Below are 23,810 nucleotides of genomic sequence, written 5' to 3'. Positions count from 1 at the left end.
GTCTGACTCTTTGCGACCCCATGGACTCTAGTCCACCAGGCTTCTCTGTCCGTGGGATTCTCCAGGCAAGAATACTGGAGTGGGTAGCCTTTCCCTTGTCGAGGGGATCTTCCCAGCCCAAGGATCGAACCCAGGTCTCCCACATTGCAGGCAGATTCCTTACCAGCTGAGCCACAAGGGATTTGTCAAAGCAGAAGGCTTGGCCAAAGAGAATTAATTGATGAGCAATAAGCAAAGAAGTATAAAGGCCATGCACCCACGTGCCTATGGGGTAGGTACATGGCAGATACATGGGGAGAAATTGCCAAAGATTCTGGAGGCATTTTGTAAGCCCTCCAAACCCAATGCCTTGCCTTATTCGTTACTACTGTGCAGGAAAGGGCAACCATGTGGGAGGGAGTCTCATGACCAGGATCTCATTTGTGTCACTGGATGTCCTGTGCCTTCTGTACTCCTTGCGGTTGATCCCAGGGCAATGCTTCACTTTTTCTTTGCTAAGGAGCCAGTGCCCCCACTGCCCGTGCACCCAGGGGAGCCAGAGGTGATCACCAGTGTACAGATATACTGGGTGTCAGTGCATTGCTATGTGGAAGAGCATGATCTTGGAATCCAGAGGTGCATAGAGAACTGATTCCAGATGAAATGTTTAGGAGAAGGGAAAAGGCTTAACCTGGGAGTGTGGATTGTGGCAGATGTGGTTCTGGAGCTGGATCTGTCGATTCCCAGACTCGAACTGCATGTCTGGCAGACCCTTCACCCTGCTCGGTGCTTCTGAAGTGCACAGAGTTCTCTCAGGGGTCAAATAGCATCAACTGTACAGACCCAGGTCATGAGCACCTCCAAAGTGGATCTAGAAAATGCAAAAGAAGATAGGAAATTAAGCCACTGAACCAGAGATTAGTTTGTCATACTCCCTTCCCCAAGTCTGGAGTGCATGCCACTCTAAAACAGAAATGTTAGTTAATCTCACTTACAATGTGGGGCTCACGTTTATTTCTCCCTTCTGTTGCATTTTGAAATACTTCCATGGTAAGCTACTGACTTTCTGCTACTCCCTCCTGTCTCAGAGGAGTGGGGATGACCAGCTCCATGAGAGCCTTCATCTGCCTGCACACATGTGTTTAGTAGAAGCAGCCACAAAAGACCCCGAATCGCCAAAGCAGCCTTCAGAAAGAAGGATATAGCCTCAGGAATCAGGCTCCCTGATTTCAGATGACACCAGAAAGCTATGGTCATCAAACAGGTATGGTACTGGCACGAAAACAGACACACACACTAGTAGAAAAGAAGAGGGAGCCCAAAATACAGCCTGGGGCACACGGTCAATTCATCCATGCCATAGGAGTCAACGGTATATGACAGGGAAAAGACGGCCTTTTCAACAGGTGCTGTTGGAGAAACTGGAGAGCTACATGCAAAGGGATCAAACTGGACCCCTTTATCACACCAAAATAAGGCCTGAAACCATTAAACTCCTAGAATGAAACATCGGCCATAAGCTCTTTGACATTGGGATTGGAAGTGATGTCTCTGGATTGAGGCCAAAAGAACAAGCAATGAATCAGAAGTCCCAAGGATGTAATGTTAGGATAGGGAATACAGTCAATCATATTGTAATAACTCTGTATGGTGGCAGGAGGTAACTAGACTTGTCATGGGGATCATGGAGTAATGTATAAAAACACAGAATCACTAAGTACTGTACCTGAAAAAAATATAATACTGTGTGTCAGTTATAATTCAATAAAAGAGATTTAATAGCAGCAGCAGTGTGTGTGTGTGTATACCAAACACAGGACCCATAGTGTTTGTATGTTTCCTTGTGCTTCTGAACTAATCAAGTGGGATTTCAGAGAATCTGAAACCTGCAGAGAGATATATACAGGAGACACTGTAGATGCTCACTCTCAGTATGGTGGTATATGGGATTCCCACACAGTTCCCCTGCATCCATATACACACACCTGCACATGTTAGCTGGGGCCACCTTTCTTCCCTCAAGAGCACACTTGGTCACCGTTTCCTGTGAATGCCTACTTTTCATGCCATTTTGCCGACTCTCTTTACAGCTGGATGCTCTGATGTTCAAAATATTTGCTTACATAAATTTCAACCATTAGCTGCATGCAATGCAGAAGATGCAGTTGTTGTCTCAGTCCCTCTCTTCACACCCAGAAATACACTGTTAGTAGGTCCTCCTTCTCTGTGCACATGGTACAAACGTGTATTAATGTTCACCTACAGATTTTAGCTCATCCATTATCAGTAGCAAATGCTGTGTTCATGACAGGAGCTATCATTTCCCTAATAGAGCCACGTGTGTATGACTTTGTTCACACATACCACTCATCGATCTAATATGAAGTAGATGATGGCCACACAGACATACTTTGGGCATCACCAGCACAAACTTATTCCTGGTCGAGGTTCCGAGTCTTGTGCTCCGGGGAACTCTGTGTTCTGGCTCTCAGAGCACAGGTGTCATGTGACGACTCAGCAAAAGGGAGAAGGAGAAACTGGTGAGTGAGCCACTGCAGTCTCCCTGCATCAGCCCATCACACAAACTCAGGGATGTCTGAGTTACCTCAGCCCCAACCGGTGAGCTCCCCATACCACAAGGCACACGTACATGCACCTGATGCTGGCAAAGAATGAAGACAAAAGGAGAAGAGGGCAGAAGAGGACGAGATGGTTAGGTAGCACCACTGACTCAAGGGGCATGAATTTGAGCACCCTCCAGGACATCGCAAAGGACAGGGAAGCCTTTCAGGCTGCAGTCCACGGGGTCGGAAAGAGTCAAATATGACTTAGCAACTGAAGAATAGCAACAAAAATAGACAGGCTAGATGGCAGTTCCTGGTAGGTCCCTCCCTTTCCTCCATGCTAAGAAGCTGGTGAAAGCCCTCACCTGGTTGGTACACAGTGATATGAAAGTCCAGCTGGCTCTCCTCCTGTGAGTTGCACGTGGAGCGGCATGGTTTTGTCTTACTCTGGGGTCCTGGGTCCAGGGTGGTCCTGGGGCTCTCTAACTAGAGGTCGCCTCAGGAGAGCTGACTTGGGGCATCCCTGTTTCTCACTCGCCTCCCCCTGACATCCAGGTGTGTCATCCTCACACATTTTCCCCTCTGCAGGTCTTTTCTAGTTGACCCTGAGTCCTTGGATCCCATCTGCACAAACATCCCTGGCCTCGTGCGTCATGGCAGGTTGAAAGGTGGTCCTTAATGGGACCTGCATCCTAAGAGTATGTGTCTCAAGGGAAACAGAAGCTCCTGTGCTTTCACTTTACTCCCTCCATAACCCATTTGGTGACAATTCCTGTCCCCCTTTGCCTATTCCATGAAGATGCTGTCTCTAATAGTCCAATGGTCTGGTTGTTCATTCGTTCATTCATTCATTGGATTATCTGCGGGGTCACTGTCTAAAAAGGAGACCAACACTCTGCATCTGATGTATTAATCCTTCCTGGTTTCCACAGAAAGCTAACAGCACAAAGAACATTGTGATGGCATTCTTGTTTCCATGACAACCAGGGTAAGCCACTCTTTCCTGGAGGCAGAAACATTTCACAAGAAAACTGACTGGACAGATGGAGTAAGTGTAGAGACATGGACACTAGTCGGTGCTCTCAATGTGAGTTGTGTGTGTGTGTGTGTGTGTGTGTGTGTGTGTGTGTGTGGTGCCGGTGATTTGGTCTTTACTTGGATATTAAGAGCTCTGATCCCTCCTGATTTATAAGAGAGCATGGCAGCTCCTATTTTTGTGGGGCGCTAAGGTGCCCGAGTAATCTGTCATACCCCGCCCCATGTCATGTCACACCTGTTGTGTGAGGACACTGTCACCTGAGTCCCTGAAAGCAGGCATCCCCAAACACTTCTCATCCTACACCTTTGCTTCACAATGGTTGTCTGTTGCGTGAGCTCTTAAAGATCTTCAGTTTGCTCATCATTTACACCTACTGAGAGTGAAGTGTTTTGATGTGTATGATATGAGGGAGAAAATTTGAAGTCAGCAAATGGGAGAGATGAGCAGGATTGAAAGATCTAAGGTAACTTTGCATAGCCCAGGGGAGGACATCATCAGATACCTACCCTGAGTAGCTGGCACAGGCAAACCAAGAAACATGTTCTCTAAAAGTCAGATTTCCTTGTAGCACACCACTAATTACAGTTAGGTAAATTGGATGATGGAGAAGGCAATGGCACCCCACTCCAGTACTCTTGCCTGGAAAATCCCGTGGACGGAGGAGCCTGGTTGGCTGCAGTACATGGGGTCGCTAGGAGTCGGACACGACTGAGCGACTTCCCTTTCACTTTTCACTTTCATGCATTGGAAAAGGAAATGGCAACCCACTCCAGTGTTCTTGTCTGGAGAATCCCAGGGACGGGGGAGCCTGGTGAGCTGCCGTCTATGGGGTCGCACAGAGTCGGACACGACTGAAGTGACTTAGCAGCAAATTGGATTAGAAGCAGTGAAGTGGCTCCTTTATTATGGAAGCATGAACACAAGCTCCTTCTTAAAAGACTGTGGGGTAGGCTTATTTTGTTTGTTTTTGGTCGTGGTTATGTTTAGAAATGGATGCTGCTGATGTTATGGTTTGGGGGTGTCTTCTTTGCTCCTAGAGAAAACAGAGAATTTATAGGATGTCAATTCAGTTCAGTCACTCAGTCATGTCCGACTCTTTGCGACCCCATGGACTGCAGCATGTCAGGCTTTCCCGTCCATCACCAACTCCCGGAGCTTGCTCAAACTCATGTCCATCAAGTCGGTGATGCCATCCAACCATCTTGTTCTCTGTTGTCCCCTTCTCCTGCCTTCAATCTTTCCCAACATCAGGGTCTTTTCCAATGAGTCAGTTCTTCCCAACAGCATTTACAGGATATACTGGTGCAGTTTTCGTCAGGGTAGGGAAGTGCTGTCAGGAGAATCAGGCTCCAGGTAAAGGATGTCAACGCTTCTCATCTCCAGCTCTGTGTGCTGCTGAGTGGTGCTGAGACGGGGTTCTGCCAACCCCATTTTCACTCTGCCATCTGGCTCCCTGGGAGGGTCGGCCAGCAGGGTTGGTGGGGGGCGACAGGTGATCTGGAAGCAAGACAACTGGCTGTACCTTCCTGTCTATTCCTGCTCCTCTCAGGGTCACCCCCATGACTGCCCTTTCACACAACAGGGATAGGGACGTGTGACTTCAGTAGGAGCAATTGGTCCATAATGTGGCTCACCTCCAAACTCCAAGGGCTGTCTTCATGGCTGCCCACAGAAAGACCAGCATCAGTAAACTGGGGAACTCTCTCCTAAGGGATCTGAGCCCTGGGGGAAGTTGTTGGGGAGGACAGGGTAGAAGGGCCTCCTCTCAGATCCTGACCCTGTGGTGCAGGCTCATCAGTTTTTCCCAACTTCACTGTGAGGAGTCTCAGTTTCATGCACCCTTCCCCTGACATCCTTGAGGAACCTCACAGAGCTGGACAGCACCTTTCCTCAGAAGTCTGAGCCCAAGCTCTGAGGCCTCCTCTTCCAAAGTCATGGGTTCTAGGAGCTGAGGTATCTTCCAGAGTTTTTTCCAGAAAGACCAGTGCCCCAATCTTCCTACCAGGGTGCCCTCCTTCTGGTCCCATTGCTCCCTTTTTGTCTTTTTTGGACTCCAGATAATTCTATCAAGCTCCCTCTAATGAAAATAATAAGTGGACCCTGCCTAATATTCAGGTGAGTTGTGCTGTCTTTGTTTTTTAAGGTCTTTCCTTTTGCTTTGGTTCTGTAAAGCCTTACTGTTACTGCTTGTGTGTGTATTTGCATATCTCATGTGTGTGTGTGCACACGCATCTGAGTATGAGTCTGTGTGTGTGTGTGTGTGTGTGTGAACGTATTATGCTTGGAGTTTAGCACATTGAGGTGACATTTTCCCTCACGTTGGAAATTTTCTATTTGTGAAATTGTCGGCTCTTTGCTCCTTCTGTATGCATGTTCTGTATCCCCTCTCTCTCTTCAATTGACCATCTCTTATGTGGCTAGGTGTACACACATTTTAAAAGTGAATATTTCCTTTTCTGAATAAAAATGTACCTCAGAAGACATGCCAAACATTTCAAATGTATCCTCGCTGCGTTCTATGCAATGGTATGGAACCATTTTCTACACTTGCTTTCTGTTTGTTCATGTAGCCTAATGTTTCCTATTCCTTTCCTATCCCCTCAGCATCTTTGTAAAATTAAGATTTTGGTGCCTGTGGACATGTAAATGTGTGATCCCCGTACTGACTTACAAAGTGATTTGAAAAGTAACATCTGCCCTCACCACACACATTTCCATCCTTGTTCCTCTTCTGTTTCTGATGGAACCATGTCATGACATGCGTGTTTGCCTTTCTAGACTTTTCCACTGCATTTACACGTCTTTCATGTCCTCTGGTAAGTTGTATAGCATCAGACTTGTTGATTGGAGAAATAAAAGCTCTGTGCCATCATGTTCTTGGGTCCCTCACCTAAGGCACAACTGGAATAGAACAAGAGGTGCACCGGGACCTAGGAACTTGAAGCTTGTGCATTTGAGAGCTTTACCTCTCCATGTTCTCAAATTGACAGTGAAGTTCTGGCAGCAGGGTGACTGTTAATACGGCCTCCGGTCTGTTGTCCTCTGTGCATTCTGTCTCTACAGACATGTTTGATTTGATTGTGAACTGAAACATTGGATGCATGTTCATTTTTCCAAGCCCTCTGAAAATTCAGGCTACTTTAAAGGTTAGTTCAAAGTTCTGTTGTTAACACATAGTTCCTCCTGTGCATAAGGTGATCCATACTGACAAGTCATTATCTACCTTGTTGTCATTTGCCATCCATCTTACCTGTAAGAGTATTGCACACCAGTTAGTGCAAAATATGAAAAGAAATTCTTCTGCATGTCTGTGTACCAAACCTGAATGGAAAGTATTTGGGCAATGTGCCAAAGCGAATGCTGGGAGGGACATTTAATGCGTAATATTGTCACTTAACACCCTTCCCTTCTGATGGTCCCGCTTAAGGAGCATTGCTGTAGTAATCAGAAAAAAAGAACTACAATTGGCATCTTGGTTGTGCAGTGAAAGCACTCAAAGAAAGTGTTTCATTCTTGAAAGAATGTACACAAAAGTAAATACGAGAGAATACTGAAGTAGGTCGTACAATTTTTAGAAACTTTTTAGTATATAGCACAGTTCAGTTCAATTCAGTCGCTCAGTCGTGTCCGACTCTTTTCCACCCCATGAATCGCAGCACGCCAGGCCTCCCTGTCCATCACCATCTCCCGGCGTTCACTTAGACCCAAGCCCATCGAGTCAGTCCATCCAGCCATCTCATCCTCTGTCGGGCCCTTCTCCTCCTGCCCCCAATCCCTCCCAGCAACAGAGTCTTTGCCAATGAGTCAACTCTTCGCACGAGATGGCCAAAGTACTGGAGTTTCAGCTTTAGCATCATTTCTTCCAAAGAAATCCCAGGGCTGATCTCCTTCAGAATGGACTGGTTGGATCTCCTTGCAGTCCAAGGGACTCTCAAGAGTCTTCTCCAACACCACAGTTCAAAAGCATCAATTCTTCGGCGCTCAGCCTTCTTCACAGTCCAACTCTCACATCCATACATGACCACAGGAAAAACCATAGCCTTGACTAGACGGACCTTTGTTGGCAAAGTAGTGTCTCTGGCTTTTGAATATGCTATCTAGGTTGGTCATAACTTTCCTTCCAAGGAGTAAGCGTCTTTTAATTTCATGGCTGCAGTCAGCATCTGCAGTGATCTTGGAGCCCCAAAAAATGAAGTCTGACATTGTTTCCACTGTTTCCCCATCTATTTCCCATGAAGTGTGGGACCAGATGCCATGATCTTTGTTTTCTGAATGTTGAGCTTTAAGCCAACTTTGTCACTCTCCACTTTCACTTTCATCAAGAGGCTTTTTAGTTCCCCTTCACTTTCTGCCATAAGAGTGGTGTCATCTGCATATCTGAGGTTATTGATATTTCTCCCGGCAATCTTGATTCCAGCCTGTGCTTCTTCCAGTCCAGCGTTTCTCATGATGTACTCTGCATCTAAGTTAAATAAGCAGGGTGACAATATACAGCCTTGACCTACTCCTTTTCCTATTTGGAACCAGTCTGTTGTTCCATGTTCAGTTCTAACTGTTGCTTCCTGACCTGCATACAGATTTCTCAGGAGGCAGGTCAGGTGGTCTGGTATTCCCATCTCTTTCAGAATTTTCCACGGTTTATTGTGATCCACACAGTCAAAGGCTTTGGCATAGTCAATAAAGCAGAAATAGATGACTCTAAACATGGACATCACCAGATGGTCAACACTGAAATCAGATTGATTATATTCTTTGCAGCCAAAGATGGAGAAGCTCTATACAGTCAACAAAAACAAGACCAGGACCTGACTGTGGCTCAGATCATGAACTCCTTATTGCCAAATTCAGACTGAAATTGAAGAAAGTAGGGAAAACCACTAGACCATTCAGGTATGACCTAAATTAAATCCCTTATGATTCTACAGTGGAAGTGAGAAATAGATTTAAGGGACTAGATCTGATAGATTGAGTGCCTGGTGAACAATGGAATGAGGTTCGTGACATTGTACAGGAGACAGGCATCAAGACTATCCCCACGGAAAAGAAATGCAAAAAAGCAAAATGGCTGTCTGGGGAGGCCTTACAAATAGCTGTGAAAAGAAGAGAAGTGAAAAGCAAAGGAGAAAAGGAAAGATATAAGCATCTGAATGCAGAGTTCCAACGAATAGCAAGAAGACACAAGAAAGCCTTCCTCAGCGATCAATGCAAAGAAATAGAGGAAAACAACAAATGGGAAAGACTAGAGATCTCTTCAAGAAAATTAGAGATACCAAGGGAACATTTCATGCAAAGACGCCCTCGATAAAGGACAGAAATGGTATGGACCTAACAGAAGGAGAAGATATTAAGAAGAGGTGGCAAGAATACACAGAAGAACTATACAAAAAAGATCCCCACGACCCAGATGATCACGATGGTGTGATCACTGACATCCTGGAATGTGAAGTCGAGTGGGCCTTAGAAAGTATCACTACAAAGAAAGCTAGTGGAGGTGATAGAATTCCAGTTGAGCTATTTCAAATCCTGAAAGATGATGCTGCGAAAGTGATGCACTCAATATGCCAGCAAATTTTGAAAACTCAGCAGTGGCCACAGGACCGGAAAAGGTCAGTTTTCATTCCAATCCCAAAGAAAGGCAATGCCAAAGAATGCTCCAACTACCGCACAATTGCACTCATCTCACACGCTAGTAAAGTAATGCTCAAAATTCTCCAAGCCAGGCTTCAGCAATATGTGAACCGTGAACTTCCTGGTGTTCAAGCTGGTTTTAGAAAAGGCAGAGGAACCAGAGATCAAATTGCCAACATCCGCTGGATCATGGAAAAAGCAAAAGAGTATACAGCACAGGTATAGCTAGAATAAAAATTCTAGAGTCCTTGGACTGCTGTGCCTACGTTAAGTATTCCTAGGTGATTAGTTTACTGGTGCTGAATAGTTTTGCTATTTTAGGATTGTGAGCATCATTTTACATTTTCCCAAGTGTCCTTTTAAAATCACAAACTAGAAGGAGCTGAGAATAACATCTACCCTGGAAGCAGAATCATGTGCATGCATGTGTAGGGGCAGAAAGCATGGATGATATGCAACCATATAGGGTATCTTAGGTCTCTAATGTCATGCTGAGAGAGAGAAAGTGTGTGTAAGTGCATGTATGTGTATCTTGTGGTATGGGAAGCTCACCGGTTGGGGCTGAGGTAACTCAGACATCCCTGAGTTTGTGTGATGGGCTGATGCAGGGAGACTACAGTGGCTCACTCACCAGTTTCTCCTTCTCCCTTTTGCTGAGTCGTCACATGACACCTGTGCTCTGAGAACCAGAACAGAGTTCCCTGGAGCACAGGACTCAGAACCTCGACCAGGAATAAGTTTGTGCTGGTGATGCCCAAAGTATGTCTGTGTGGCCATCATCTACTTCATATTAGATCGATGAGTGGTATGTGTGAACAAAGTCGTACACACGTGGCTCTATTAGGGAAATGATAGCTCCTGTCATGAACACAGCATTTGCTACTGATAATGGATGAGCTAAAATCTGTAGGTGAACATTAATACACGTTTGTACCATGTGCACAGAGAAGGAGGGCCTACTAACAGTGTATTTCTGGGTGTGAAGAGAGGGACTGAGACAACAACTGCATCTTCTGCATTGCATGCAGCTAATGGTTGAAATTTATGTAAGCAAATATTTTGAACATCAGAGCATCCATGCTGTAAAGAGAGTCGGCAAAATGGCATGAAAAGTAGGCATTCACAGGAAACGGTGATCAAGTGTGCTCTTGAGGGAAGAAAGGTGGCCCCAGCTAACGTGTGCAGGTGTGTGTATATGGATGCAGGGAAACTGTGTGGGAATCCCATACCCCACCCTTCTGAGAGTGTGTATCTACACTGTCTGTTGTTGTTCAGTCAGTCAGTCATGTCAGACTCTTTGCCACCCCATGGACTGCAGCATTCCAGGTTTCCCTGTCCTTCACCATCTCCCGGAGCTTGCTCAAACTCATGTCCTTTGAGTCAGTGATGACATTCAACCATGTCATCCTCTGTTGTCCCCTTCTCCTCCTGCCTTCAATCTTTCCCAGCATCAGGGTCTTCTTCAAAGAGTTGGCTCTTCGCATCAGGTGGCCAAATTATTGGAGCCTCAGCTTCAGCACCAGTCCTTCCAATGAATATTCAGGATTGATTTCCTTTAGGATTGAATAGTTTGGTCTTCTTGCAATCCATCAGACTCTCAGGAGTCTTTTCCAAAACCACAGTTCTTTGGCAACTGTTGGCACAGTTCAAAAACATCAGTTCTTTAGCCCTCAGCCTTCTTTATGGTCCAACTCTCACATCCATGTATGACTACAGGAAAAACCATAGCTTTGCCTAGACGGACTGTTGTTGGCAAAGTAATGTCTCTGCTTTAAAATATGCTGTCTAGGTTGGTCATAGCTTTTCTTCCAAGGAGGAAGTATATTTAATTGCATGGCTGCGGTCACCATCTGCAGTGATTTTGGAGCCCAAGAAAATAAAGTCTGTCACTATTTCCATTGTTTCCCCATCTATTTGCCATGACGTGATGGGACCGGATGCCATGATCTTTGTTTTTTGAATGTTGAGTTTTAAGCCGGCTTTTTCACTCTCCTCTTTCACTTTCATGAAGAGGCTTCTCAGTTCCTCTTCGCTTTCTGCCATAGGGGTGGTGTCGTCTGCGTATCTGAGGTGATTGATATTTCTCCCAGCAATCTTGATTCTAGCTTGTGCTTCATCCAGCCCAACTTTTCGCCAGATGCACTCTGCATACAGTGTCTGGTCTCTGATGTTTCAGGGTCTGTGAAAGCCCACTCGGTATTAGTTTAGAAGCCCAGGAAAGCATACAAGCAAACACTATGGGTCCCATGTGTGGTACACACACACACACACACACACACACACATGCACGCACATAAGCATATGCACACTAGTGCTATTAAAGCTCATTTATTAAATTGTGACACACAGTATTATATTCATTTCAGGTGGTGCTACTGCTACTGCTAAGTCGCTTCAGTCGTGTCCGACTCTGTGCCACCCCATAGACGGCAGCCCACCAGGCTCCCCCATCCCTGGGATTCTCCAGGCAAGAACACTGGAGTGGGTTGCCATTTCCTTCTCCAATGCATGAAAGTGAAAAGTGAAAGGGAAGTCGCTCAGTCGTGTCCAACGCTCAGCGACCCCATGGACTGCAGCCTTCCAGGCTCCTCCATCCATGGGATTTGCCAGGCAAGAGTACTGGAGTGGGGTGCCATTGCCTTACGTGCAGGACTTAGTAATTCTGTGTTTTTATACATTACTCCGTGATCCCCACGACAAGTCTAGTTACCTCCTGCTACCATACAGAGTTATTACGGTGTGATTGACTATATTCTCTATCCTGTACATTACATCCTTGGGACTTTTGATTCATTGCTTTTGCTTTTGGCCTCTATCCAGAAACATCACTGTCATTCCCAATGTCAAAGAGCTTATGGCTTGTGTTTCCTTCTAGGACTTTTATGGTTTCAGGCCGTGCATTTAATCCATTTTTGTGTAAGAAAATGGTCCAGTTTGATCCTTTTGCATGTAGCTGTCCAGTTTCTCCAACAGCACCTGTTGAACAGGCCATCTTTTCCCTGTCATGTACCCTTGCCTCCTATGACGTAGATGAATTGACCATATACACCGGGCTCTGTTCCTAGGCTCCCTCTTCTGTTCCACTGGTCTGTGTGTCTGTTTTCGTGCCAATACTATACCTGTTTGATGATGGTAGCTTTGTAGTGTCATCTGAAATCATGGGGCCTGATTCCTGAGGCTCTCCCCTTCTTTCTCAATTTATGGCAACTGCAGCAGTTGCCTGTGGCAGACTGAACTTGACCAGAGGCAGCCACTTCCCAAGTTTCTAGCAGAGCTGCCTAAGTTTATTTTGCTCTGTGTAACTAGGAGGGACTCTCCCTGACAGGCGCCAGCTGCTCCCCACCCCCCAGTGCAGGAGGCTGTTTGGAGCAGAGAGACATCCAGAACTGTGGTCCACATTTGGTATCACCTAGGGTAAGTCACTCAAGCTTGTTTTGCATTACATTTGTTTGTTCGATATTTGATAATACCTGCTGTGATAATCAGAGCTCTGTTCCATCCTATAGTCACCCTAAGGTATGAGAAAGATGATTTTTTTTAACACTGCATAGCCACTATCTTCTTTACACTATGGTGAGGGAAAAAAATTGGTTAAGATGAAATGTCTGAAATTCCAAAACTGGTTCTTTTTGCATAGGCAGTTGGAAAAAAATTGGCCTGATGAAATACTTTTTTCAGAATTCTGACACTGAGAAAATAAAAATATTTCCGGGAGAAAGCATAAAGTTAATTGAGTAAATTTAACTTTCCCCCACTGTTATTTTTGGCTATGTGTTTGTCAGGTGAATTGCCACGACACGTGTGGTCATGATTCCCTGTCTTTCCGTTTTCACGTTGTTTGTTTTTAATAAGAGGAATCTTTGTTTTAAAAAGTAGAGGAAATTGTTGAACTTCACCCTTTTGTTTTTGCCCTGCAGGAATTAGTTGCTGTTCTTTGTGTGTGTTTGTCTTGTGTGTAAGTGTGCTGGCTATGGGAAACTCAAATTTGTTTCCTGAATGCAGCCCCTTGAGGTGCATTCTCCAGAATGGGACCATTTTGGGTAATAATCCTTCTGAGTTAACTTGTAAATGAGCACCACTTAACTGACTCAAAACTAACAGCTCTTACAAATTAAATACTTCCTAACATTTAGAAAATTGACCAAAATGAATGTCAAACCTCTTGATCTCGGAAATGTTCAGTACTGAATTGATATCTGGTATTGAAGCTAGCTTAAGTTTGTTGGTTTTCTAAATGTAACACAACTGTTGTACCTAGGTTTGTTAGAGATCAAATAAGACCTTATATCTGTTGCAAATGTGTCAGCAAGAAAATATCAGTAACTTGATATGATGAAATATTAAGTCTACCTAAAATAGCTTTCTCCAAGTTTCTTTCAAGTTAAGTGATCCAAGTTAAATGGCAAGAATTCATTGACTATCTGGGCCACACTTCAAATAGGATAAAATATTGGAACATTGGTTGCTGGACAAATCTAAGTTTACCAACCTCTGCCTTCTTAGCAGAGGAAAACTAAAGCCTAAGTTTCCAATCAGAAAATACTGGTATGACAAACAGTTCACAATTACTTGCCTCTTAGTTTTCAATAAAAATTAAGGTGTTTAAGAGTTGAGGATTTGAATCTAAATATGTAATTAAAGCTACTAAGAATAAAGGAAAAAAATGTCAGTATATAGTAGGGAAGTAGGATATATGTTTTGAGTAAAAAAAGGAGTTTTATACATGGTCAGGCTGAGATTAGATTAAACTTTTGCAAATGGATCTCACTAATATCTGTGGATAATTTGCAAAAACACATGGAGAACTGCTATGTACTGCTATGTTATCACATTAAATTGGAAAAACTCAGAATTAAACTCTTTACATATAATACACAAACATAATTATGCTAAAATATTCATAGAAAAATGACAAGAGGGAAATTCTCCAGATTTTAATGCTGACTCTCTTTGAATGGTGAATGATTTTGCTTTCCTCTTTCAAATTTTCTGCATGTATAAGATTTATAATAGAAAAAGCAAGCATTGGGCCAGGGACTAATAGCATGGGATGTTTGGAATTGCAGACTTGATGCCAGATGCTGTTTTTTTGTTTTTGTTTCTGTTTTTGTTTTGCTTTAAAGGGGCAGTCATTCTTATGGCTGAAACAATTTTCCCAAAGAGATCAGCTTCAGCATTATAGCTCAGTAGTGTCCTCCTGACATACAGTTTTGACATGTGCCTCCTTGTCAGAAAATAGTTGCCTATGATCTGCCAATTAAGGATTTCTCCTTTGTTGCCAGAATAAGCACTGCTTCAGAAACTTATACTTCTGGAAAGTTTCTGTGCAGCCAGCACTAGAGAAAAATGCTGTTGCTTAAAGGAGATTTAATCTCCCAAGATGAGATAATACCAACATGTATTTTCAGAGGAGGTTCCTTTGACCCTATAGTCATGAGCATTTCAGGTTTCCTCCAAAACTTTCAACCACTAAGCAAAGATCCACATCAGGAGGAGCAACTTGGAGGAATCTGGGCTCAATTACTTTACAAGATTGCTAGTGAAGATGTAGGTGATGGCAGTATTAACTAATCTCACTGCATTTACCCTTCAGTCATCCATTTATTAAGTATTTATTGAGTGCCAGATCTTTTTTTTTTTCTTTATACCCACTTTTTTCCTTTTTTTTTTATAATTTTATTTTATTTTTAAACTTTACATAATTGTATTAGTTTTGCCAAACATCAAAATGAATCCTCCACAGGTATACATGTGTTCCCCATCCTGAACCCTCCTCCCTCCTCCCTCCCCATACCATCCCTCTGGGTCGTCCCAGTGCACCAGCCCCAAGCATCCAGTATCGTGCATCGAACCTGGACTGGCATCTCGTTTCATACATGATATTTTACATGTTTCAATGCCATTCTCCCAAATCTTCCCACCCTCTCCCTCTCCCATAGAGTCCATAAGATCTTGTGCCATAATTTACGTAACCTTTAGATTATATTTGCATTGTCTTACAGTGACCAATGACCTTGTTTGACCAAGTGTTTTGAGACTTTTTGACAAATTTCCCAAATGTCAAAATTTAATTAAATTTCTTTTGACGTCCAGCTGACTTTAAGGTTCTTTAGGGAGCTCTTAAGGCATCTGGAGGAATATTGAATTAGTTTCATTTGATATGTTGAACTACGTGGGAAGTATTTTCAAAGCCTTCCAAGATTATACTGTATGGGTGAAAGTGAAAGTGAAGTCACTCAGTCGTGTCCAACTCTTCGCGACCCCATGGACTGCAGCCTACCAGGCTCCTCTGCCCATGGGATTTTCCAGGCAAGAGTACTGGAGTGGGTTGTCATTGCCTTCTCCGACTGTATGGGTAAAGTTTACTATATGTCCCGGTATAATCTATCAGCCATAGTTCTGATTCTACCACAGCAACTTGATTCAGCTTCTTTGTCAACACATTGTGATCAGATCTTCAACCTTGCCTTTTAAGTTTTTAATAGACAGTTAAGCTGTGCTTTGCAAAACTGCTTAATCTTCATGCAAATTCATAGGAAGGTCTTTTAAACAAACATAGGTCAGATATATCGCTGAATTTGGTTAAGAAATTTTTATCAAACTGGTGGGAGAAGCAAATTTTCCCTCTCACTGGCAGCCACAATGGACCTAAGGCTGTCTGCAGCAGAATCAGCAGAGTGACAAGACAGTCTTACAGTGACACTCACCCTTGAAGGGAGAGGGGATTTTGACTGTGTTATATGCTAGTGCTTAAGAATGAACAGTGAAAGAGGAACTGTTAGCTGCTTAATTAAGTGAGTTAGGAAGTGCTGGCTTTCGAAAAACCTGGTTTTCATAAAATACAATGAAAGCCTAAAACCAAGGATTGCTTACTTTGCCCCTTGAAATAACGCAGCTCTATTGAGAACAATCCTTTGGGGGCATGAAGGTAAAATGAGAAAAAGTAAGCAACTCAGGGCAAGCGGTGATGCTTTTAGAGCAAAAAGAGGACGGCCCTCCATTACCAAATACCATTTTTCCAGGGTCTTTGTGACATGTGTTGTTCTTACCCCAGTTCTGGCTCCTTTTCACTTTGATGAGACTAACAGAAGGACTGGTTACTGAGTCAACTGGTGTATATGATTATAATGGTTAAGGTCTCTGTCTGGAATATTACTGATTTTGATCTATGTTCTCCAGATATTCAGAAGCCATGCCCCTCAAGTTACTCATGACCTAAAATAATTTGGTATATTATACTTTTGCAAGTCTGGCTACCAGACAACACGTCTCCCCAGACTGGTTTTCAGGCTTATTCTCCTGAATTCAGGTCCAGGCTGGTTTTCAGGCTCATTCTCCTAAATCTTTTATACAAAATCTTTCTTATATAAAACGCGAATTGAGGACTTGGAACTTGGGAGTATTTACAACTTGATATCAATTCCCCAGTCAAGGTAGGACTATGCCCCACTTCAACAGGAAACAGCTAGACAGGTTGTTGCCACATTCCCTGAAAGACTTGGGGAAGGATGAAATGGAATTGGAGGTTGAAACCCAGACACCCTAAACACAAATTCCTCTGCCAAGTTTAAACATACTCATGTGTTATCCTCAAGACTGAGGAGTATCAAAGAAAAGGGGAGAATTGTAACAGAACCCAGTGAGTTCAGCCCCTAGCACAGCAGCCGTTGCTCTCTCTGCATTATTACTCTGCACCCTGTTACCAGGCAATGGGTCCTTCTCAGCCATTGGTCAGTGTCACAGTGGGCGGAGCCCACTGGCAACCGACTGTCAATGAGTGATAGTTAGTGGCCCTGATCAGCCACTGGTCGGTGCCACAGTGGTCCTGCTCAGCCGTTGGACAATGCAGCAGTGGCCCCCGCTCACAAGCTACCAACTGTTAAGAAAGGATGCTTAGTGACGATTCAGACAACAGTGGAGTGGTGGTCAGTGAAGTGAAGAGTGAGGTAAGAGGCAGATCTGAGCCTTCTCCCTGAGGCCCTCCAGCTCACCTGGCCTTAGCTGGAATCTCAGAGAACAGGCTGGGGGCTGTGTCCTATATGGCTCCAGAGCCCTCACCAAGGCCTCCCACTAGCCTTTGAGGCAAGCAGTGAACCTCTCCCCTGTCCCTATCTCTTTGATCCTGTAGCAATGGCAGTCAGCCTGGGTTGCTGTCCGTGGGACCTGGTCTCTCCCCCTTGGGGAGTCCTGAGGAGACTGAGGGGCCACTTGGGTTGGGCACCTGGCTCCTTCAGTGATGACAGATGAGGAGGGTCTGGTGACCTGGCCCTGAGGGAGCTACCGGCTGAGCTCTGCCTCCTCTTAGCCAGGCCCAGGACCTTGGAGGGTGAAAGTTGCTCCTTGGGACATTGCTCTTTCATATCGGGACAAAGAATAACATTTGTTTGGTAGAGATTTATAGGAACACCTCATCTGACCATGAGCTGACCTCAAGAACAGAGGCTCTGACAAGAAGTTTGTAACAGCTAAGCATCTCCCTCCCTCCCTCAACTAGTGCTTTTAAGAGGGCTTTGATGAAAGCTTTCAGTAACATTGGGGTTTATAGGGCATGAGCCGCCCATCTCCTTGCATGGCCTTGTAATAAACCTTTCTCTGTTCCAAGCTCCAATGTTTGAGTATTGTTTGCCCTTGCTGTGGGTTGGGCACACGGACTTGGTGATGTTCAGTGACAATCTTCCCTTGCCTCCTTTGTCATACATGAATTGACCGTATGCACCGGGCTGTATTTCTCAGCTCTGACTTTTGTTCCACTGGTCTGTGTGTCTGTTTTCATGCCAGTACAATACCTGTTTGATGACCATAGCTTTGTAGAGTCATCTGAAATCAGGGAGCCTGATTCCTGAGGCTCCTTTCTGAAGGTTGCTTTAGCGATGCAACCCTTCTTTCTCAAGGTTGCTTTGGTGATTCAGGGTCTTTTGTGGCTGCTCCTACTAAAGCTATGTGTTCAGGGCAGATGAACTACTAAGGCTATCTGTTCAGGGCTCTGTCTTCTGTTCCACTGGTTTGTGTTTCCGTTTTCATGCCCGTACCATACTGGTTTGATGACCGTAGCTTTGTAGTGTCGTCTGAAATCGGGGAGCCTGATTCCTGAGGCTCCTTTCTCAAGGTTTCTTTGGCTATTCAACCCTTCCTAAGGTTGCTTTGGCAATTCGGGGTCTTTTGTGGCTGCTGCTACTAAGCCTATGTATTCAGGGCAGATGAAGGCTCTCATGGAGCTGGTCGTCCCCACTCCTCTGAGATAGGAGGGAGTGGCAGAAAGTCAGTAGCTTACCGTGGAAGTATTTCAAAATGCAACAGAAGGGAGAAATAAACGTGACTCCCACATTATAAGTGAGATTTAACTAACATTTCTGTTTCAGAGTGGCATGCATTCCAGACTTGGGGAAGGAAGCATGATGAACCAATCCCTGGTTCAGTGGCTTAATTTCCTATCTTCTTTTGCATTTTCTAGATCCACTTTGGAGGTACTTATATCCTGAGTCTGTACAGTTGATGCTGTTTGAGCCCTGAGAGAACTCTGTGAACTGCAGAAGCACCGAGCAGGGCAAAGGGTCTGGCAGATGTGCAGTCTGAGTCTGAGAATCAACAGATCCAGTTCCAGAACCACACCTGCCAAGATCCGCATGCCAAGGGTAAGCTCTTCCCCTTTTCCTAAACATTTCATCTGGAATCAGTTCTCTATGCCCCTCTGGATTCCAAGCTCATGCTATTTAACATAGCAATGTGCTGACACCCAATATATCTGTATGCTGGTGATCACCTCTGGCTCCCCTGGGTGCACAGGCAGTGGGGCACTGGCTCCGTAAGAAAGAAAAAGTGAAGCATTCTCCTGGGAAGGGCCCCAAGGAGTACACAAGGCACAGGATGTCCAGTGACACAAACAAGGTCCCAGTCATGATATCCCCGCCTCCCCACGTGATTGCCCTTTCATGCACAGTATTAACAAATAGGGCTTTCCTGGTAGCTCAGATGGCAAAGAATCTGTCTGCAGTGCAGAAGATCAGGGTTTTATCCCTAGGTCAGGAAGATCCCCTGAAGATGGGAATGGCAACCCACTCCAGTATTCTTGCCTGGAGAATTCCATGGACAGAAGAGTCTGGTGGGCTACAGTCTTTGGGGTCACAAGGAGTCGGACAGGACTGAGCGACTAACACACACACAGTAACAAATAAGGCAAGGTGTTGGGTTTGAGGAGCTTGTAAAACTCCCCCGGTACCTTTGGTATTTTCTCCCCACGTATCTGCCATGTCTCTAATCCCTAGGCACATGGATAAATAGCCTTAAAACTTCCTTGCTTTATCTCTCATTAATGCTCTTTGGCCAAGCCTTCCACTTTCACAAAAGGTATATGCCCCTCCCCCCAACCCATCCTGACTCTTTTCTTCTTTTCCATATTCTAGTATTCTCCATTATAGGCCATTGAAAGCACAACCTCGGGCATCTTTCAAAGATTCGGGCAGAAAAGCACAGGCTGCACAAGCTATAAACGCTTTGTAGTCATAGGCGAAGATTGTGGGCAAGCACACTTTAAGGGAGACCTGCCGTAGCTGTGGGTATGACGGCCAGACCCCTCAGCCTCAGCTAACTAATCCTCAGTACCCAAGTTGAATCGTGATGGACACCAGGTATGTCCTATGCGTTTGGAAAGGCCGCTTTTGGCCAGCCAAGGTCTTGTCCAGACCCAGCGTCTCACCACAACAGAAGAGAAAAAGGGCCCTTTCTCTGGAAGTTCAGATACTCTCAATAGATGAAAAAATCAGAGTGAAAAAAACAAAGATAAAGACCCTAAAGGAGTCCATGATTGAATCCATCTCCACCTCACTAGCGGCCCAGCCGGAGCCCATCGCCCCAGAAGAAGAGGAAATGGCCTACATATGCGCTATTACAATGGCCTGGGACGTTCTGAATAAGAATGGAAATTTCACTCCAGCAAGAGTCGCGGGTGATCCAGAGTCCAAGATGCAGTCTCCAAGGAGGCTGCAAAAGCAACATTGTAGAAGGTGTCAGAAGCCCAAGCGGGGCCTACGAAGGAGTGTGAGGAAAAGCAAAAGCTCCAAATCACCCGTGGTACCTTCAGAGAGGGAGGATGGCCCATATGGGGACAAGCCACAGGTGTGCACACCCATCGCCCCGATCCCAACCGAAATGCAAACAGAGTCATCTCAGAGCTCCGGGGTGCACCCAAGCTTCCTGTCACTTTCAGAAGATGACCGTGAGAAAGAGGGCAAGGAAAAGCAGGACGCCTCAAAAGTTATGTCCTTGCCCTGTACAGTGAAGGAGGTGGGTGTAGATGTTAGAGGTGAACGTGTGCTTCCATCACTTACACCGGGTTTCATCCTCACTGTGCCCAAGGCTCCAGAAGAGGGGGTGCACAACACCTGCCCAAAGTCCCTGGCTGTGTCCCCTGAACGTGCTACCTCCTCGGTGAATGTTGACCCTGAAGAGGGCACCTGCAACTCAGGCTCGGAAGGTGCAGAGGCATCCTCCAATGCCTCTAACCTGGGCCTGCGTTATTCACTCTGCCTAGCAAACAGAAAAAGGAAGCTGCAGGCCCCAGGGTGTGAGGAAGAGCAGCAAGAATCTCAACCCTCAGCTGGCTCAAAGGCTATTAAGCCCACCAGTGCCATCAAGAAAGGCGGGGGCAAGGAAGTGGGACAGCTGACAAGCATGGCGTGCCCAGAGGAGCTGTGTCCCATTGAGAGAGGAATGCTGGTCTGGTTTAAGTTTCAGAATCACCCATTTTGGCCAGCCGTGGTCAAGAGTGTCAGCCCAACCGAGCAGACCGCAAGGGTGCTTTTGATTGAGGCCAACATGCACTGTGAGAAGAGCGGCATTCAAGTTCCTCTTCGAAGGTTGAAGCATCTGGATTATAATGGCAAAGAAAAGCTAATGAAGAGAGCCAGCAAAGTATACGGGGCAAGTGTGAACTGGTGTTTCTCACTGATTTCCAGCTACAGAGAAGGGCTTGTTCGCGGGTCTTTTGTGGGCTCTTTCCTGGACTATTATGCTGCTGACATCAGTTACCCCATGAGGAAAGCCATCCAAGAAGGTGATCTGCAGATGGATTTCCCCAAGGTGAATTATTCCGACCTGGAAGATTCTGAGGAGGAGACCCCTGTGGCTGCAAAGAGGCACTGCAAGAGAATCCTCCCTGACCGGATGAGGGCTGCTTGGGACCGAGCCAATGAGAAGCTGGTAGACTTCATCGTGAACAGAAAGGGGGCCGACCCACATCTTCTGGACATCGTCAAAGGCAGGAAAGAATCCAAGTGGCTTGAATCATTTCTGCATTCAGAGAGGTATGTGATCTGCGTTGAAACATACCTGGAGGATGACGATCAGCTAGATGCCGTGGTAAGACATTTACAAGAAATCTACAAACACATAGACAAGAAAGCGCTGGCTCTGACAAGAGATGACCCAGTGAGCTTCCTTCTGGAAGTTCTTCTGCCAGAAGCAATCATTTGTTCAATTGCTACAATGGATGGATTGGACTACAAGGAGGCAGAAGCAAAGTACCGGCAAGGGCCACCTGTGCGTTACCGGGAAAAAGAACTATTTGATAAGAAAATCTTGAAGAAAATAAAAAAGAGATCAGCTGAGAGGTACAAGGCTAAACTCTCCCCCTGTGCCCAACAGGGCATCGGGCAGGCTTCTCGGCCACACCATTAGCAACAATCCCCGTCTGTATGAACTGCATGAGCCTCCCACTCCACATGGCATGTAAACACCTTCTGGAAATCCGAGGCCTCAGGAACACACTTGAATTCACTCTGGATCCATCTCTAGCACCTGCGAGTGGCATGGTCATCGTCAGTTTTTTCTTCCCCAAACCCTCACACCACTAATTTGTTAAATATTGTAAACAGCTGTATTTCCCTCTACTTGCCCAGATGTGTAGTTTTCCAGATATTTTTACGACATGGCTTTTGACTCTATGTCATATTTTAAAGGTGGACATGCATTCTTTTATTACATGAAAAAGCCCCTGTATTGGATACAAAGCAGCAATCGTGTTTAAGATCTAAGGCATGTTTCATACAGAAAAGCCACATGGGTTTGCCATTCCTCCTGTGGCACAACGGTATCCACAATTGATTGGATTCCTCCTTAAGATAAGCCCTGATTTTTCCCTGCCATGCTTATCCATTTGGAAAAAAATCCCTGAGAGATGAAACCAGTGACAGAGATGTTTCCTGTATACTACCACTACCTTCCAGTGGTTCTTGGAAAAGCAGCCTGAAATCCAAACAAAGTTAACGGGTGATCTGCATGTGGTCCATGTGAGGCTGAATGAAACTTTGCGTGCAGTCAGTGTTTTGTCAACCCCTGCAAAAATGTTCACCCTTGGCTTCCCTGAGATTCCATTTGTGGGAGGTGCTCTTCTTCAATGGCTGAATGGTTTCCCCACATAGACAGACTCTTGGCTGTCTTCCTATATGACAGTGACTGGATCCCCTACATGCCATCATCTGTCCCCTTGTGGAAGATGACTACAGCCATCATAGACTCAAGTTGACTTGTCTAGACCTGGAGTCCAGGCTGACTGCTTCGAGCCCATCCAGTTGGCATAGATTGTAGCAAAGCAGGCGCTTTGCCCTCATCGACCCATGTCCTCCCAAAAATTTCAGTCATTTGTCCCAAACCAAGCAAGCTTTTTCCTTTGACTTTTTCATCAACTAGCTCCGACAGGTTCCAGCAGTGTAAGTGCAGACGCGTAAGTCATTCCAGGCTGCCTGAGCAGTAGGTGGACCAGGAGGGTCTGGGAAATGGGTAACAGAAAAGTCTCCATTCAGCTAAACATGGCTGCTGTCAGAGTACAGTGAAAGGTAGTTTAACAGGTAAATTCTGAAGCTCATGGATAGTTATCCTATCTGGGAACAAGATTTCATTATTACTCTTTTTTTTTTTTTGGAGAGGAAGAAAAGTGTTAGAAAAGCTAGTTTATTTTGTAAAACCCAATAGGAAAATAAACATTAAAGATTTAACGTGAACCTGAGTGTGTTTTTGTTCTTAGAATCAACTGTCACTGCCCCAGGTTCAACTGAGTTCAGTTCAGTCGCTCAGTTGTATCTGACTCTTTGCAGCCCCATAGACTGCAGTTCGCCAGGCTTCCCTATCCATCACCAACTCCCGGAGCTTGCTCAAACTCATGTCCATCAAGTCAGTGATGCCATCCAACCATCCCATACTCTGTTGTCCCCTTCTCCTCCTGCCTTCGATCTTTCCCAGCATCAGGGTCTTTTCCAATGAGTCAGGAAAAAACTGTAGCCCCAGGTTATGGGGATAAAATTGCATGCCCATGTGATTTTTTTTTTTTAATTTGCAAAGGGGAGCTGTTTTGATTCACAATAAAACCATTGTGTCTTTCACCTCAAACTTCCGCTTCATCACATTTCAGATTGTACACAGTTGAAATGTCTAAATAATACTCCTCCTCCTCTAGGAGGAGTTCAGCCTCCTCCTGGCCCACATCACCTGCATGTGCCCTTATCCGTTAGCAGCAATGAGTCTATTATCCAATGACTCTTTCACCTATGTTTCTTCTTAGCACACACAAATACATATTTACTTATTCTTTCTCAGCCCAGGTCATTCAA

General features: G+C 45.1%; 1 protein-coding gene across 2 annotated transcripts; it reads left to right on the top strand.

Annotated features, from left to right (window-relative positions):
• The first annotated feature begins 3,527 nt into the window (after positions 1-3,527).
• Positions 3,528-23,508, top strand: PWWP4 (PWWP domain containing 4). Of its 2 annotated transcripts, none has more exons than XM_024988753.2 (3): positions 3,528-3,630; positions 18,662-18,842; positions 19,611-23,508. In XM_024988753.2, the coding sequence occupies exon 3, from the start codon at positions 19,825-19,827 to the stop codon at positions 21,880-21,882; it is 2,058 nt and encodes a 685-aa protein (XP_024844521.1). In that variant the 5' UTR covers positions 3,528-3,630; positions 18,662-18,842; positions 19,611-19,824; the 3' UTR covers positions 21,883-23,508. The 2 variants fall into 2 exon arrangements, with proteins under 2 accessions (XP_024844521.1, XP_059739849.1); XM_059883866.1 differs by lacking the exon at positions 3,528-3,630 and adding an exon at positions 16,986-17,156.
• Positions 23,509-23,810: the final 302 nt, after the last annotated feature.

This window comes from Bos taurus, chromosome X, assembly GCF_002263795.3.
Source record: "Bos taurus isolate L1 Dominette 01449 registration number 42190680 breed Hereford chromosome X, ARS-UCD2.0, whole genome shotgun sequence".
NCBI lineage: Eukaryota > Metazoa > Chordata > Mammalia > Artiodactyla > Bovidae > Bos > Bos taurus.
Note: the sequence above shows the minus strand (reverse complement) of the source record. Positions and strands in the feature narration are given on the sequence as shown.

Excerpts from the sequence above, each read along its gene's own strand:
- PWWP4 (XM_024988753.2), top strand. The coding sequence starts at position 19,825 with ATGGACACCAGGTATGTCCTATGCGTTTGGAAAGGCCGCTTTTGGCCA.